The 17,818-nt window shown below is 37.5% G+C and overlaps 1 protein-coding gene across 1 annotated transcript; it reads right to left on the minus strand.

The window, feature by feature from the left end:
• Positions 1–3,170: 3,170 nt before the first annotated feature.
• Positions 3,171–17,154, minus strand: LOC121859752 (NPC intracellular cholesterol transporter 2-like). Its single transcript, XM_042356740.1, has 4 exons — positions 17,040–17,154; positions 14,087–14,191; positions 5,589–5,767; positions 3,171–5,026 (listed from the first exon to the last, which is right to left on the minus strand). Exons 1-4 carry the CDS (start codon positions 17,107–17,109, stop codon positions 4,943–4,945), a joined length of 438 nt encoding a protein of 145 aa, XP_042212674.1. The 5' UTR covers positions 17,110–17,154; the 3' UTR covers positions 3,171–4,942.
• Between the last annotated feature and the right edge of the window lie 664 nt (positions 17,155–17,818).

Raw genomic sequence — 17,818 nt, forward strand, 5'->3', positions numbered from 1 at the left:
AGTAAGTCCCCTCCCTTTAATTTAATTTTACACCACTTGGACTCTTCAAAAACATCCTCTCCCTGTACCCTCGCCTGGCTGGCTCTAAGGTCTTGCCTAGCGTAGATAACCACACCCCTCCTGCAGGATTCTTGAGTTAGGTTCGTAAATGAGTCATATCCAGCAATACTGAACTCACATTCCTCTGGGTCGATTCTCCTGTTCTTGTACAACAGTTCTACAACTCCTACAATATCTGGTTGGTGTACTCTTAGTAGTGTTTCAAACTCCTCCCTCTTATCCAGGAACGTGTCGGTATTAGTGTACATGACATTCAAGCCAGAATTTGTTCTCGGTAACGTCTCTGCTCTTAGTAATAAACCCGCTCCACCCACATTCTCAGAAGCTGCAGCATTTGCTAAGTACACTGTATTTTGCAGGGTGTGGTTAAAAATTTCATTGTTTACACGGCGCTCGTTCCCTCCTGTCCGGTAGGCTGAGCTGGTGCCGCCTCCCGGGTGGGGGGTTGAGTGGGTGGAGGGTGCACTGCTGCCCCCTGGCCCTGTGTCGGCACACTTGTTTCCACTACCCTCCCCCTGAGTATAACCCATGTGCACCTGTCCCCGTTCCTTCTCGACTCCTCCCTCCTCTGCTTCAAGTCCAGCAGGAGCTTCTTGTGCTGTTCCCTCTGCATTACCGTGCGGTCTGGGTGAATAAATACATCTCGAAATGCCTCGCTCCTTGCTAAGTTTTTTGCCTGCCGGATAACTTGCCATTTTTCCTCCTCACTCCCTAATGTGATCCTGAGGGGGCGAGGCTTAGCCCCCTGCTTTTGTCCCAGTCTCCTCACATCCTGAGGGGTTGCTGGAATCTTCAGAACCTCTGTGCAAATATTTTGAAACAGCACCTTGTCGTGTGTTTCCTTACTCACAGTTCCCTCTGCCTGGCTCTCTGGGACTCCAAAAACTATTACATTGTTCCTGCGCTGGAGCCGTTCCTGGTGTTCCTCCTCTCCCCTAACAGTAGGTCCGTTAATTTTCATTTCTTCGACACACTTTTTCAGAGTCCCAATCTGCTGTAGAACCTGTACTGATTCTGCATTACTCTCCGCCCCCCCCACCCGTGGCCCTCCTAATACGTCCGCATAGCTCCTCTTAGCAACCACCTCCATTCTATTAGCTACTTCCTCAGTCTTAGCAAGGATCTCTTTCTCAACTTGCTCCAGTTTGTCAACCAGCAGGGCTCCTGCTTCATCTATTTTCGTCCCTAGAGAACTCGTTCCCTTATGGATTGCAATCGCTTCATTCACCTTGACTATGCAGCCAGGGCAATACCAGCAACAGCCATCAAGCTTTACGGCAGTTAGTAACTTCCTAGACGTTGCATTAGTTAGGCCTGCATCCTCCATATCCGACGTCTCCCTGCAGTAATCACATACCAAACTCATGGTTGTTGTTGTTGTGGGGGGGGTGTAGACTGTGTATAGATCTACACCTATTTCAAAGAAAATAAAGAGAGAAAAAAGTACTTAGCTACTCTCTGTTGCCTATGGAGTTGTCGTCTGCGACTGCGTACCCTGTATCTCCCTGTGAATGGTGTATTGTAGGCACAGTTTCAGTCCTTGAGCAAGCACACAATCAACATAAAATAAAATTTAAAGTCTCTGTGGCACCTATGACACGACTTGGTTTCAGCTGGCACGGTGCCTTTCCAGCTTGCTTGCTAGTGAGCGCTCACTTTAAGTTATTTACAACTTCAGCGGTCACTGATGACACTATGAACTATCACTGTGTACACTGTATCTCCCTGTGGGTGGTGTATTATAAACACAGATTCAGTCCTTGAGCAAGCACACAAACAAAATAAAATTTAAAGTCTCTGTGGCACCTATGACACGAATAGGCTGGCAGTTGTCCTTACCAGCTCGATTGCCAATATGTATTCACTTTAAGTTATTATAGTCTCTTCTGCATTCACTGATGACAACTATGAACTGATTTAACTGAAGGCACAGTACTACACTCCCTGGTTGGCCTTTATCACAGCCGTGACCACAACACCCTAAAAAATAAAATAAAATAAAAGCTTTGTCATGTGGCAGTGATTGTGTGGTTATAGGCCTGTGACCCTGGCTGTACCTCCAACTCGGTGGAAATTGAGTTTTCAAAAATACAATCGTGTCTAGCATGAAAAGTCCGACATCGATTTACACTTTCACCTCACTAAGACGATCTTGACGAACTTATGTAATCACTGTCCAATTTCTGCCGCTCTACATCGAAGGCCCGGATGCCGAACACGCGTTTTGGCTTTTCGCGGGGGTTTCAGGAACGTAATTCCCGTGAAAAACACGGGATTACTGTACATGTACATTGATGTCTCAAAATTATTTAGATCACTAGCATAATTATAATGGTTGTTGGCAGGACCACTGTATAAGGATACTGTATTGTAATTTTGTTTTACACTGCATTATCAACTTTATGAATTTATGCCCTTGTGATGCTACAGTGTGACACAAATATTGAGGGTCAACATCATGTCTGAAACATCAAAAAGCAAAACCTTATTGGTAGATGACAATCTTAGATATACAGTATGTACATTATATGTCAATCAGGGGATCCATTCCCCAATTATGTAACTGTATATTTTCCATCCTTCTGGTTACCATGCTCTTTCAATAAACAGTTAATTATTATTATTATTTATTATTAGAATATGGTTACATTTATGTTGTAAAATTATTCATATGAATTACTGTACAGGTAACAGGAGTACTTCAGAATATGTTGATACGATTCATAATGATTCCTTACTTGTACATACAGTAAATGAACACTTAATCAGTTGGCATCATGTTATTTTATTTTATTCTTTTGTTTCTTTGAAATTTTAACATGTTTTCTTTGTAGAAAAATTGATATATCATTTACAAAGGCATGTAATGTCATTTGTCCAGGCATGCATTGTACTGTTTACTGTTCCTGGCCACATTGTTTGAATGCACTACAGTACCTTGCTTTGCACACTTTGGACTGTAATCCCCAACAAATTTTGCAAGTTTTCAAGTGCCTCACAGCCTCTACCCAAATACATTGGGCAATTGCACTCATAGTGGTAAGAGATCTCACAAAGCTGTCATTTTAGATATTAAGTTAGAGATGATAAGGCAGATTGAAACTAGTAAAAAAATTGGCAAACTCTCATAAGCTTTTGGACCACAGTGGCTACTTTCAAAACAAAACAGAAAAAATGAAGGCAAGATTAAGATGTTTTACCTCTTAGGTGTAATGAAGTAATCAAGGCATAGAAGTGATTTTATGAAAAACATAGAGTACATCATGCTGAGTGTCTAAATTGAAGATCACAAGAAGCTTAGTGTTTCACTCAACAACCCTAAAATTCATGAGGAAGCAAGATCAATGTCAGCAGATATGAAGAATGAACACTTGCAGGAAGAAACTTTATTGCAGGCAGGGGCTGGTTTGAGAGGTTCAAGAAATGACATGGACCACACAACTTCCAGGTGAGTGGGGAAGCTGCAAATATTGCATCACCTCACACAACATCACCACAATTTCTGGTAAGTAAATTATTTGCTTTTAGTTTCCTGTCTTATTACTATTCTTTATACCAGGGGTTCCCAAGCATTTTCCAGTGTGACTCCGATTCATTGCATTAAATATAAAGATTTGTAGAATAAATACGGACATATTTTTACATTTGTATAACTAAAAACAAATAAAGAATATATATTTCTGTACATAATTGAGAAGTGTAAAAGTAAACTCAGGAAGAAACAGGTTACAACTCTGTCATAATTATAGCATCATTTAGTGTTCTATACCTGAGTGTATAATTACAAGGTTAAGCAACATAACATGCAGTTTTCTTTATTATAACTCATATTTCATATTTAACGTGTGCATTATAATTTAATAAATTTTCTGTTAACTGGGAGCATAATTATGTGGTTAAACAACATACGCTACAACTATGTCATACTTCATATGACATGTGTATGTCATCATTTGATTAATTTTCTATGCCTGATGGTATATGAGGTTAAGTAACATAGCATACAATTTTCTAAGTACTGTAGAAGTTTGTTGATACTGTATACAGTTATGGTAATATTTTTTTATACCAGAACATTGATAGCTCGATTTTTGACAGCTGAACGTCTCTGATAAAGTAATCCCAAACTTTGCTATGTCATCATAGACGTCAAAATTCACCCTTACCTCGTCAGCTTGTAATTCTGACGTCACGAGTGCAAAATACTCCGTAAGCAACTCATTGAAATTTGCTGCCATTTTCTGTGTGCATCAGTGGGAGTAAACTGAACTGAGAACAGTTAAAAGGTATACAGTATTTAGGAGTGTGGAACTTCTGTTGTGAAACATGTCACAGGGCAAGGAGAGTAACTGCGTTAATCCCTTGACCATAATTTATGGTCCCGACTTAACGAAACAGCACCTGTCGGCCTTCTCCTTCAGTCCTTGACACCTGGATTTAAAAAAAAAAGTCACATATGACCGCTGCAAGACCAGGCGACCCCATCGACCTCTATGCGACCTCCTATAATGCATAAATGGGGTTGCGACCCTGTGTTTGGGAACCACTGCTCTATACTGTACTCATACTTGAAAACATCTTAGCTGTATTGCAGTGTTATTTCAGTAGTTTTTTATCATAAATATTTTCATAGGAACACATCTTTGGCTTTATAATGGGACTTTATGGGTAAATACATTCCAACGTACAATACAGTTCAAGAAAACCCAAAATTATATTGTGGCATGCCTGTATTTTTTTCTGGTGGAAGTAGTCCAGTATATCAAAATAGCTATTTGAGGTATATACTTTATTGTCTAGCTTATTTATTTGGATTCCATTTTAGTGACTATTGTTATAATTAAATTTTAATAATTATTGTGTTACAGTAAATAATATAGTGTTACACAATCTGTGCTGGCACTACGAAGCAGACAGTAGTTTTACCATCGTGATCCTTCAACTTCCAGGTGACGATCACTATTACCTAATAAAGAAAAAGTAAATAAAAATCACATGATAATTGTGTTCTAATGCAATACTGTATTTAATATTGCATACTTAATTCCCTCTCTGCCACTCTTGCAAGTCTTTTCTCACAATGTCATAGGAGAACCAGAATCAATAATCAACAAAAGAGTCCTCCTCATTTACTTCCATTCACTCTTAATTACAGTTCTGCTAACATTAATTTTTCATTCTTGCCACCTTTAATTCACAGGCAAATTGATAACAAAATACAGTATTGTACAGTACAGTACAGTGTACAGTAGTACTGTGTTTTTGTGATTTTGTTTTGAGAGTAAGATGTAAGTATAAGGGTGAAGGAAATACATACCCTGTACAATACTAGAATAGAGGCAGTATGAATGATAGAGTAGCATATAGTCCCTTGGTTTTGGTAGTGTTGCATCATTTAGAATGAATAAATATAAGCACGTAAGCATTTTTATCTTCATTCAGGCAATCCTGCAGCATATTTTGAAAAACTTGGAAAAATAAATAGAAATGTGCTTAATGAATGTTAGAAAAATAGAAACTGTACTTACAGCTGGGTATTCATTAAGGACTGGGGCCTTTGCTGAATATTTAACCTCCTCACCAGCCTCCAAAGGGCAGTCACCCTCTATAAGGCTTGTACAGGCATCAGACACAACACCTAACCATGGAATTTCAATTCCACCAATAGTTCCTGTCACTTTAGTTGTTAGTGTCTCAGTGGCTACATCTGGAATGTTATAAGTGGAATTAATTACCTGTAGTTAAGTGTTTATTTATAGTATTTACAAGTATGGATTATAAAAGTTTTGTGGAGATTCTTCAGGTGATCCGTGAGCAATAATCAATTCTGTTGTAAAGGGGTCACTATGCCACTGTAATGTATACTGTATAATGCTGACACGTTTTCATAGCATGATTGGGTTAATAACACAATGAACGTATTAGGGAACCCATTTTCTATAATACGGATACAATTTGGATATACTGTAATGTAACGCGATTGAGTAAACCGAACTATGTCACTCAAGTAGGAATAAGCAGTTATGCAGTTGCCTCGGTGTAGTATCACACAAGGCGAGATGCGTGGCACCACTCCAGCCATCTTTGTTTATCTTCCATAAGCATCAGAGATATTATTGCAAACTGAACTTTATCTTAGTACAAGTAGTGTATCAACATTATTGCTATAAATTACAATGAATAGCAAAGGTGTGAAGCATTCTGGTAATGGAAGTGAAATAAAACAAAGAAAAGCTTTAACTCTTGAACAAAAATTAGATGTGATAAAGTGGTATGAATCCTCACCTCCATCATAGTGTCTCCTCGACTTACGACTTTCTCGACTTACGACAACCCGGACATACGACTGCAGTAGTCGTATAAAATATTTTTCAAATTACAGTATCTGTACTTATTTTCTAGCACCGAAACGTTTCCATCCCGTACGACAGCGTGGGCTGGGCCGCCTCGTGGTGTACAGCATCCACGCCGTAGCCCGCTCAGTTGGTGTTTGGCCGTCGTTTTGTTAGTGATCGCGCTGTGTACTGTCACGTGCCTGTAGCGCTCGGGAACTCGCATAGCGTGAGGCATATGTTCACTCCTACATTTCATACAAGCTATTAATAAATTGTTAATTGTACTTATTATATTATTATTGTTCTTAGTTACTTAGGTTAATTGTATATTTATGTATGTTATTAATATGCATCATTGTCTTACTCTGTTAAGTTCAAATCAAGAGAGTATTAATTAATTATATAAAATATCTAGCAAATGTCTGGATCACGTGAGATGAGACGCGCTTGCTCGGCGGCGTACCCACGCCACCCCAGTAGCGAAAATCCGTGGCATAGGTTAGACGTGTCCATTCGTTCTCTAGCCTTGACCCTTGTCTAGTGCTTTATCCAGCCTTCTGCAATGCCCTAGGGGTATCAGGTATTAGTGACACGTTTAGTTAGGCCTAGGAAGGGATCCTGGTGGTAAGGTATCTCCTGTTTGGTAGGGATAATCATTTTGTAGTGATTGTTGTATATATATATTTCGTATGTCTTGTGTAATATAGTAATGTTAAGTAATATTTGTTTGGTCTAACTCCTTACAGTATATTTTCGCCCTTCCGGCATCACTCTTATTTTATTATACAATTACTTATTCCCTTAAATTCATGTTTGCTAATCATTACTCCCTTTAAAACATAAATTGAATTTATTAATTATCTTCCCTTTTGTGATTCACTTATTTCAACTGTTCTTACTTTTTCAACTACATTTAGTTGAGTAGGTATTTGGTGGGGATAATTATTGCCGTGTTCCCTATTTGTACCTTTATTTGTTAATAACTTGGGGTAGGATTCACTCCCCAAGTATAAAGGGTAGTGGGATCGCGACAGTACTGACAAAATTTTTTTTTCTAATTCCCTTTAAAATGGCTGGCAAGCGTAAACGTGAGAGTTCTCGTGGTGCTGATAAGAAAAGGAGACAGTCAATTACTTTTGAAATGAAAATGAAAATAATGCAATATGAAAATGGAAAAACGGTAGCAACCATTTCACGCGACCTTGGCTTCTCTCCCACGACGATATCAACAATTTTGAAGGACAAGGCAGAGGCATTTGCTACTATTAATAAGGGGATGCAAATGTTTGAAGAAATGGATCAATGTTGAGCGTTTTGCAAAAGTTGACAGACTGATCCAAGATGCACTTGCTTGCTACAGGGAGATTTACAATGAAAAGAAAAGGCAAACTGTGCAGTCTAAATTGGACATATTTTCTAAGAAGTCCCCTACTGCTGTCTCCTCACGCCCTAAAGATGATCCAATACCTTCAACAAGCAAGTATGTTAGCCTGTCTGAAGAAAGTGAAATTGATGACTCACCCAGCCCTGTCTCCTCATCTGCTTCATCCAATTAATGTAGTCTCCATGCTTAATTAAAAAATTATTGAGGCCCCGTGTACATTCAGCTGCTGACTACATTAAAGGTAAGTGCAAAAGAACACTTTATTAATTTTTCATTATTGATTAATTTTACAGTATTGTATTTCATTTTAGAATTTCTATGTACAGTGACCCCTCCGTTAACGAACTCAATCCGTTCCAGAAGGTCGTTCGTTAACCAAAAGTTCGTTAACCGAAACCATTGTTTCAATGGGTTTTTGGGTAATTGGTTCCAGCTCACCGAAAATTTCCTAAATTCAACAAAAATGGTAGAAAAGTTCACTTACTTTGAGGTGTGTATGTAAAGGCTCCTGGATGATGATGATGATGATGGGATTTAGAATGGGGGTGGAGGAGAAAGGAAGAAGAGAAGGCATTGGGGTGGAAGAGAAGTCACCCCATGGTTTTCACCCATAAAATTTTAGCTCTCTGGTGTAATTCAAGATTATTTTCTTTAAATCAACACTGCACTGCATTATATATTGTCAATATATAAAATATATTTCAAAATGACCAATAATTTGCTTGGAACAAGAAAAAAAGTGTTTAGTTGAAGAGAGTCTCAAGCAAGATGTTACCTCCAGTGAAAACAGAGAGAGACTAACTCTGTTTGCTGTGTTAAGAGGCTGGATGCCGCCAAAACTAGTCACTTTACCTTCAATTATGTTCAATAATTGTTAAAATGACTAAAAAATTGAATATTAAACTTTTAAAATTATTGAATAGTATAAACTTCTTGATATTTACTAAAATAGTAAGGAATTTAAGCCCTAGAACCGATTATGTATTGGCGACTGATACTAAAAGTTGCCCGGTCAGTGCAAGCTTATGTTGTCGGTTCAAGAAACTTAACCGAATTTTTTTTCGTTAACCGAATTGAAGATCCTTATGGAAGGCAGTTCGTTAATCAAAATTACGTTAACCGAGGTGTTCGTTAAACGAGGGGTCACTGTATTATTTTTGCATTTTCGACTTACGACCAATTCGACTTACGACCTGGTCGTTGGGACGGAACCCCATCGTAAGTTGAGGAGAAACTGTATATACTGTACTGTATGTGTATATATAAACAGGTGCTCCCCGACTTACGACGGGGTTAGGGACCCAATTCCAGGTCGTAATGTCATGGTCACGTTGACTGCTGATCTATTTAACTAATGATTCTTATTAAACTCCACGACCGCAAAACATGAGTGAGTTAGCGACCCCCGAGAAGACGTGTTTTTCCCCATAGATGCTACACTTGTGTTCCCTCCCAGAGTCCCGCCTTTGTGAAGACAGTTATCAATGCGTTGTTATTCCACTTTCTCCTGGGAAGCTCAATCTTGAATTAGTCTGTGTATATCAACTCAAGTAATTCGCCAGACCTTTGTCAACTGAGGGTCATCTTTGAATGAGTAACAGTTAGTTTGTTTGTGATTATTGTCATTGCGTGAGTAGCGATTACTGGCAACTCAGGGATATATACCCCCGCATCGCAGGGCGAGCGTCCCCTGACGCCGCCCCAACGTTTGTTCCAGATCCCATTGTGATTCTTGCATCGCTCAACAACTGCCCCGGATGTAGTAGATACCCAGCAGGGACCATATATGAAACGATGGCACCGATGCGGCCTGATTAATGTGCTCCACTGCCTCGTTGGGCCAGACCCCAGATTCGCCATGTGTCTGGCTACCACACACAATAACAACGGTCGTGAACCCCAGTGTTCCACCTTGAGACCCTCCCTGGAAGTATATGTCAACAGAGGGTGTTGTAATATGTATGTTAGGGATAATTAGTTGGAAATAATTATCCCATGTTGGGTAGTTGGCTCCATGTATCTGCGGGTTTCATTATTAACGTGTATGTTGAGTAAGGTCTTGTAACTGTACTGAGAAGTACCACTTGGATGTTGAGTAAAGTAATCTACAATGAGTGCCATGTGCTATGTATTGTGAGTAGGGCCAAGGAACTGGTCCTGCTATGCTATGTAATGTAACACTAGTAAGGTTGTGTGCATTAAGAGTGTAAGATCTGAGTAATTACTGTTGAGTAAAGAAATAAGAAAATAAGTAAATAAGAAAATAAGTAAAGAAGAAAGTACTGAGTCTGCCATAAGCCCAGGAGTTGAGCCTGGTAATTATATGATTAATAATATATCTTTTCCCCTTTGATTTCATATTTATAAATTTGTTTTTAGAGTACTTTACGTGTATTCATTTCTCCCACAGTATTTTACCTTTATTTCCGTCCAAGTGACTTGATACCAGAATTACCATACCCATGTGCCTAGACCCTCGACCATGCTACCAAAAGAATGACCATGCTACCAAAAGAATGTCCATGCGACCAAAAGAACAGGTGACAGAACCAATTAAGAGTAAAAACTAAGATAAGAGAAGTAAGTAAGATGAGGGTGGTGTAGGTGATGGAAAAACACGCGCCCTCACAGTAAGTCCGAATGGTCGTAAGTCCAACATTGATAAAAAAAAAAAAAAATCAAAAAAATTTTGCTAAAAAAAAAGAAAGAAAAAATCTACAATGAAATACAGTACAGTATAAGTAACAAATAATGAGGATTGTATACAGTACAGTAAAAGTAATAAATAATGAGGAATGGATATAGTGTGACTGAGCACTTACCTTTAATGTAGTCAGCTGAATGAACACAGGGCCCCCATAATTTTCTAATTATACATGGAGACTACATTAACTGGAAACGTTTTGGTTTAGAAAATGCACGCGTCATTTGGGGAAAAAAAGAATAAAATAAAAATTTGGTCACAACTGCGGCGGTCGTATGTCCCGACGGTCGTAAGGTCAGAGCAGGTCGTAAGTACCGATGGACGTAAGTCCAAGCAGTCGTAAGTCGGGGACTACCTGTATGTGTATATATATATATATATATTGATAAAATCACACGGGAAAAGGGAAACAACGGAGCACCTTAGCTTTCGTCTTTATTCAAGACATCTTCAGAGGCAACTGGATTAGATGGACAGAGAGAGGCTTAAATATACAGGGTGACCTTAAAAATATGAGGTCAGGTCATAATGATGTCATCCACTAATCCCCACACCAACACACACGTAGAGGAGCTTAAGAGAAGGGGGGTGACGTGACTAGTCAGGTCAGGTCAAAAATAAGGGACCCACTAAATAACTATCATACATCTAGATCAAAGGTTTCAAAGCATTTTTAACCTTGGGCCACTGGGAGAGATGGCGGGGGATTGGATCCAAAAATGGCGCGGCTCGCCAGCCGCTCTCCGCGTAAAGGGGTACACGCACCGCGGAATGTGAGCATTCCGGTTTCGGCAGGGTACCGCGTAAAAGTGGAAACGCGGAATGTGGGACCGCGTAAAGCGAGGGTTGAATGTGTGTGTATATATATATATATATATATATATATATATATATATATATATATATATATATATATATATATATATATATATATATATATATATATATATATATATATATATATATACACACACACACACACACACACACAGTGGGGTATGCTATAACGAACGGATCCTACTACGAATATTCCTATAACGAACGGTTTTACCTATAAAATTGAGAATGCTATAACGAACGCAACTCCTACAACGAACGTGGAAGAATACGGGACTATTTCGCCTGGCGCATGAATATTGTTGTACCGCGACCCACAACAAGAGCGTCAGGCGCCATCTTTGTCTCATTGTGTAGCCAGTGCACCACTGTTATTGTTGAAATTTCGTCTTTTGATGTGGAAATTCGCGTTATTTGTATAACTATTTTGTTATACAAGCATACAATTGTAACAATGAGTCGTCCAAAGCGAGTGAGAAAGCTAATAACCCTTGAAACTAAGAAAGAAATTATAAAGAAACGTGAGAATGGAAGAAGCATTGCGAAACTTAGTGATGAATATGGGATGGCTAAATCGACTATATGTACGATTTTGAAGAATAAAGAGGAGTTAAAAACTGTGCAAGTGGCTAAGGGAATCTTTAGACTTAGCAAAGCAAAGTGTAATGTGATTGAAGAGATGGAAAATTTACTCTTAGTGTGGATAAAGGAGAAAGAAATGGCAGGTGGTAACATTAGTGAAGCTATAATTTGTGAGAAGGCTAAACAATTGTTTGAGGACCTTAAAGCCAAGACTCCCAGTGGAAGTGATAGTGATGTGCCAGTGTTTAGGGGTACCTGCATGCTGAATAACACTAAGGTAAGATAAAGTACCGTATTTTTTTACACAGAGTGTTAGTAGCAGGCCTGGGATGAGACCCATCACCTTGAATAACATACTTCACTTATATATATATATATATATATATATATATATATATATATATATATATATATATATATATATATATATATATATATATATATATATATATATATATATATATATATATATATATATATATATATATATATATATATATTATATATATATATATACATATATGCTATAACGAACTAATTGGTTCTAGAACCTTGTTCTGTTATAGCATTCGTCATATAGGATTAATTGCCTAGGCCTCAACACAAACCAACTTAACACTGAAAAATATAATATAAAATTGTAAAAATTGTAAAAAGTGCATAAATAAGCATCTAAACCCCTGAAATAAAGAACATCATTAATACTTGTAATAAAAAACAATAAATTAAAAAAGAAAAAAAATTTTTTTCTAAATAATGTTCGTTGTAGGAGTTTTCAACTTATAGCAATCTCAATTTTATAGGTAAAACCTTTTATAGGAATATTGTAGTAGGGAACCTTCGTATATAAGTATACCCCACTGTGTATATATATATATATATATATATATATATTATATATATATATATATATATATATATATATATATATATATATATATATATATGCAAGTAAATCACTGTAGGTGCTGCGATTCAGGTATGCTGATAACCACAAGGAAAGAAGAAACACGAGTTCCCCGCTGTAATTCACATCTTCAGGGGTGAGCAGACTAGAGAGGCAAATAGGTGTATTATACAGAGAGGGTGAGACCAGCACAATGGTCAGGTATTAGGTAATGACCACTAATCTTTAAATAGCACACAACGTTGGTGGTCAGGTAGATGGCAAGTGACCCGGCCTTCACCTGATCACAAATCTTCTTAATTACAAAATTGTCCAGCTTGTACATGCCGCTACTCAAATTCATGTTGAATGCTTTGGTATGTTTAATAAGACTAGATTCTATGATGTTCCTACTATCAATTGAATTACATGGTAATATTGAGGAGGCATTATCCCAGTCAATGCAATGCTTGTTATCTCAAATGAACAAACAGAGCATTGGATTCTGCCTGTCCTAACACTGTATTTGTGTTGTTTAATTCTAGTTGCAAGATCTTTACCTGTTTGGTAAGTAAAATATACATATTCCTTGCAAGGAACTTTATAATTGCAACCAATTGTGTTGGGGAGTTCTTGATTAACATTTGTTTAACAGTGCATGAGTTTTAAATGCCACATTGACGTTCCAGGTTTTTAGCTGTGCAGGAATGTGTGAGAAATTTGTGAAATGGTAATATTAAGATATTCTTATGGTCATGGGTGGTTGGGTCAGTTCTATAAAAAGTTTTCTTAGTAATGTTTAAGCATTTGTCTATGAAAGATCTAGGTATTTAAGGTTTGAGCCAATATTATATATATATATTTATTCCTCATCGTTGAATTCTGGACTGCAAATTCTCAAGGCAATGAAAAAACATTGTTGAAAATACTGACTGTTTGACTTTATTATGGTGGGCAGAATAATAATGAATGTATGAACACACATTAGTTGGTTTATAAATACTGAACTTAAAAAGCAATGTTCTGATTGCATGTGCTCTAGGAATGGCAATTTACAGTCTTTCTAATTCCACAGTGTTGATCAGGCTGTTGTTAAGTCTGTACTCACCCCTGAAGATGTGAATACCAAAGCTTTGGAACTTGTCCTGTGGTTATCAGCATATATATATATATATATATATATATATATATATATATATATATATATATATATATATATATATATATATATATATATATATATATATATATATATATATATATATATATATATATATGAAAATCAAAATAATACTCACTATTATCAAAGTTGATATCGACTATAATATCTTCACCTCGCTTAAGGACGCATGGTGGGGTGCCACAGTTAGAGATGGAAACTTCTTTAAGTTCTGCTGTAGATCCTGGCAAAACAAATGTTCAGCAAGTTGTAAAGAAAAGAAGCACATACTGGTAACTTACCGTAAGTTCCCACTGAATGTGAAACATGTTTTCCTTGACTGCTGTAAACAAAGTACAGTATTGTACTTGGTTTGCCTGACTTAGACATCAGTATTTTCCTTATGCAATACTTACAGCAATACTTCCTCACCTGGCGGTGGTCCACCTATGGAAGATTTCCTTGCAATATCTAAATTTTCTCAGACAAGCAGATTATGAATTTTATCAGAATACAAATTGTTAGAGCGAATGTGAAATATGGAACTTGACCCTGCAATAAATACAGGTAATCCACAGTTTCCTAACATCATGCATACAAACATCTACTCATGTGAACATTATAATTTATGACCATGATTTTTGAACATTTGTTTTACTCATATAATTTTCTTTCTTTTTCTCAATCATACAGTCATCGATTGGCAAAATGCAGGAGTTCAGACACCTAAGTGTGGAAAAATGAAATACCCTGTAGGTGTACAATACTGCACATCACTTCTGCACACAGACATCCTCCGTAATGTATCAGCTTTGTTTGAGTGGTGCCACACACATTTTGTGCAATGTTGTGGTTTACCGGTACACTGATGATTTGGTGAAAATATTTCATTTACCTGTACTGTATACATATTAACCATTCACAATGGGTGGTATACTTTACTTCATCAAATTACAGTAAATATTTTTTATTACCTACATAATAAATGTACTGGTACAGGTTGACAATCCCTTATCCGAAATCCTTGGGGCCAGAGGCATTTCGGAATTTTTCGGTTTTCAGAATGGTTAATTTTATACTATGACAATCATCTGGCATGTGTCATCAGACCCACATTGGGGCCTGGATGGCGAAAATATAAAAAAATTATAATAATAATAACATCATAGGTCTAGGTCGTGTTTCTCACTTTTGATCTTTTTTTCATTCTTGTACAGTATTTCTTTATTATTATTATTATTTTACATTACAGTATTATTGTTATTATTATTGTTAATTTTATTATTATATGTTATTATTATTATTGTTATCATTATTATTTTATTTTGGTGTATTTTTTATTAAAATTTGTATTTACACGGTCAATTGAACCCACAGGGTACCGCTGAAAGTGAAAACTGCGTAAAGTGAACAACAGAACATATGGGATTAATTCCAATAGAGACTGGCCCGACCCCCAAACTCCACTTTTTCTGACACAATAACCTATGTTGTAGTAAAAATAACATCTAAATTTTATGATGGTATGCTCACACAATTAATTTTTAAGAGAAATACAGCCACCAGGTTAATGTCCATTCAAATAATGGACTCAAATCCCCCCCCCCTTTTCCCAGCTCACTGGCCCCTACTTCTCTGAGAAATGATTGGGTGAAACACTAGATTTTAACGTTTTGTAATAAATAATACCTCAGACTAAAGTTAGGATAATATAATTGACATTTCTGGATTCTTGCATACAGAATATTTTTTAAAACGTAAACTCATATATTTTGGTACTGCAAAGATAAAATATTTGTTTTATGTAAAACCAAATTATTACATTAGATCTATAAATTGGTATGTAATGCAAAACTATGATGTTTATGTCTGTAAAATGATCATCATATTGTAAGAATTCAGCAATGTAAATTATATTTCGGCCGGTATTTTGTATAATTTTATGAGCCAAACAAAAAAAAAAAATTACATTAACAGTAAAGTGAAACAAGGTATCACAGAAATGAGAAATGAAAGAAACCATGTGTTGCACATTATAATTACATATTGGTTATATTTTTTGCCTCTGTGCCCTTAACAATAACAGTATGCTCGGGATATCTTTTAGAAAAAAAAATGCCACAAAAAAATTGGATTTAGAGCTGCTTTGGAATTTCAGCTAAAGGGTTGTCAACCTGTACAGTATTTTATTTTATGGGTACAGGACAGTACTGTGTACTCAGTTGTTATACTGTAGATTATAATATCAAGTGATTTACTGTGTACAGGTATTTATATATTTTTTTTAATTATTTATTATTATTTTTTTTATTCTAAATGTGGTTTTCATTTATGTCTGGGGACCAATAGGTTGTTTACTGTATCATTGATTTTTAATGGGGTTTATTGATCTGGTTTACAAACACATTAAAAGTTCACAAACCAGGGACTTGTAATTTAAGTTCATAGTGATTGGTGTGAATCACCTCTTGTGTCCTGAGTGCACCATAGTTGTGGGCAACAGGATGGTTTGCTCGTAATACCACAAGCAACAAAATATATATACCGTACAGTAAGTCCTCAATTTGTATTTTCTATTGTGCACAGTTTCACTGATACACTGTCAAGTAATTGTGACCTTTTATTTTTTATACATAGTCTGGATTCATTTATACTACACGGTTCAGCATGGTCACCACATAGGCCTGAGGAGCACACCCCTCGTGACTTACGATATGTGCAAATCAGGTCCCCCTACCCCCAACCACCACCTCGTATTCTGCTACCCATATTCAATGCGTATTTGTCTATTGTTTGCCTTTGTTGAGTAAATTCTATGTGATCCAATTGTCTTTACCATATGAAGAGTTTATTGTGAGCTCAAAGAAGAGTGTGAGTGAAAGTAGCAAAAAATATTGCTAAAACATGTTTGATGAACCAGAAAAAAACAGATAATGTACTGAGACAAAATGTAATTTGTTGTGCTCAATTAATCTTTTTAATACAGAGTATTCATGAAATATTTTATTTAAAAATTTGTTTATCAGTTCAGTAAGTACAGAACTGAGATTTTTATTGAATGATACATCATTATTACTAAGAAGGTGACTTACCACAGTCTTGGACAATAGTAGCAGAGGCAACACCCAAGACACCAGCAAGTATGATAAATGAGAAGTGCATTGTTACTGTCACTGAGATAACAGGAGCCGATAGTGGGCTATAGTAAGATGGTCTAGCCTTATATATTACAGAGGCCAGGCTGCATGGGAAGGGAAACACCTGGTGTGTGTGTGTGTGTGTGTGCGCGCGCGCGCGCGTCATGGACACGTATTGTCTAGCAATGATAGACAGAGACAAGGTGACTGACTGTATAGTTCAGTTGTTGCATGAAACTACACGAGATACACAAATACGTACCTGTAACCTTTTTCCCCACACCATGCTAAGATATGTTGGTGGGTGGTGACAAGTAATGGTGGGTGGTGACAGGTGATGGTGGGTGGTGACAAAGTGATGGTGGGTGGTGACAGGCGATGGTGGGTGGTGGCAGGCGATGGTGGGTGGTGACAGGCGATGGTGGGTGGTGACAGGCGATGGTGGGTGGTGACAGGCGATGGTGGGTGGTGACAAGTGACGGTGGGTGGTGGCAGGTGATGGTGGGTGGTGACAGGCGATGGTGGGTGGTGGCAGGTGATGGTGGGTGGTGACAGGCGATGGTGGGTGGTGACAGGCGATGGTGGGTGGTGACAAGTGATGGTAGGTGGTGACAGGTGATGGTGGGTGGTGACAGGTGATGGTCGTGGTGACAGGTGATGGTGGGTGGTGACAGGTGATGGTGGGTGGTGACAGGTGATGGTCAGGGGGTGGGTGACAGGTGACGGTGGGTGTG

This window comes from Homarus americanus, unplaced genomic scaffold, assembly GCF_018991925.1.
Source record: "Homarus americanus isolate GMGI-L3 unplaced genomic scaffold, GMGI_Hamer_2.0 scaffold27231, whole genome shotgun sequence".
NCBI lineage: Eukaryota > Metazoa > Arthropoda > Malacostraca > Decapoda > Nephropidae > Homarus > Homarus americanus.

Bases quoted from the DNA above. Each gene is read 5' to 3' on its own strand.
- LOC121859752 (XM_042356740.1), bottom strand. From the start codon at position 17,109: ATGCACTTCTCATTTATCATACTTGCTGGTGTCTTGGGTGTTGCCTCT. The intron at 5,768-14,086 runs GTGAGTATTATT...ATAACATTCCAG, and splicing joins CGATATCAACTTTGATAATA to ATGTAGCCACTGAGACACTA. The intron at 5,027-5,588 runs GTAAGTACAGTT...TTTCTTTATTAG, and splicing joins TCCTTAATGAATACCCAGCT to GTAATAGTGATCGTCACCTG.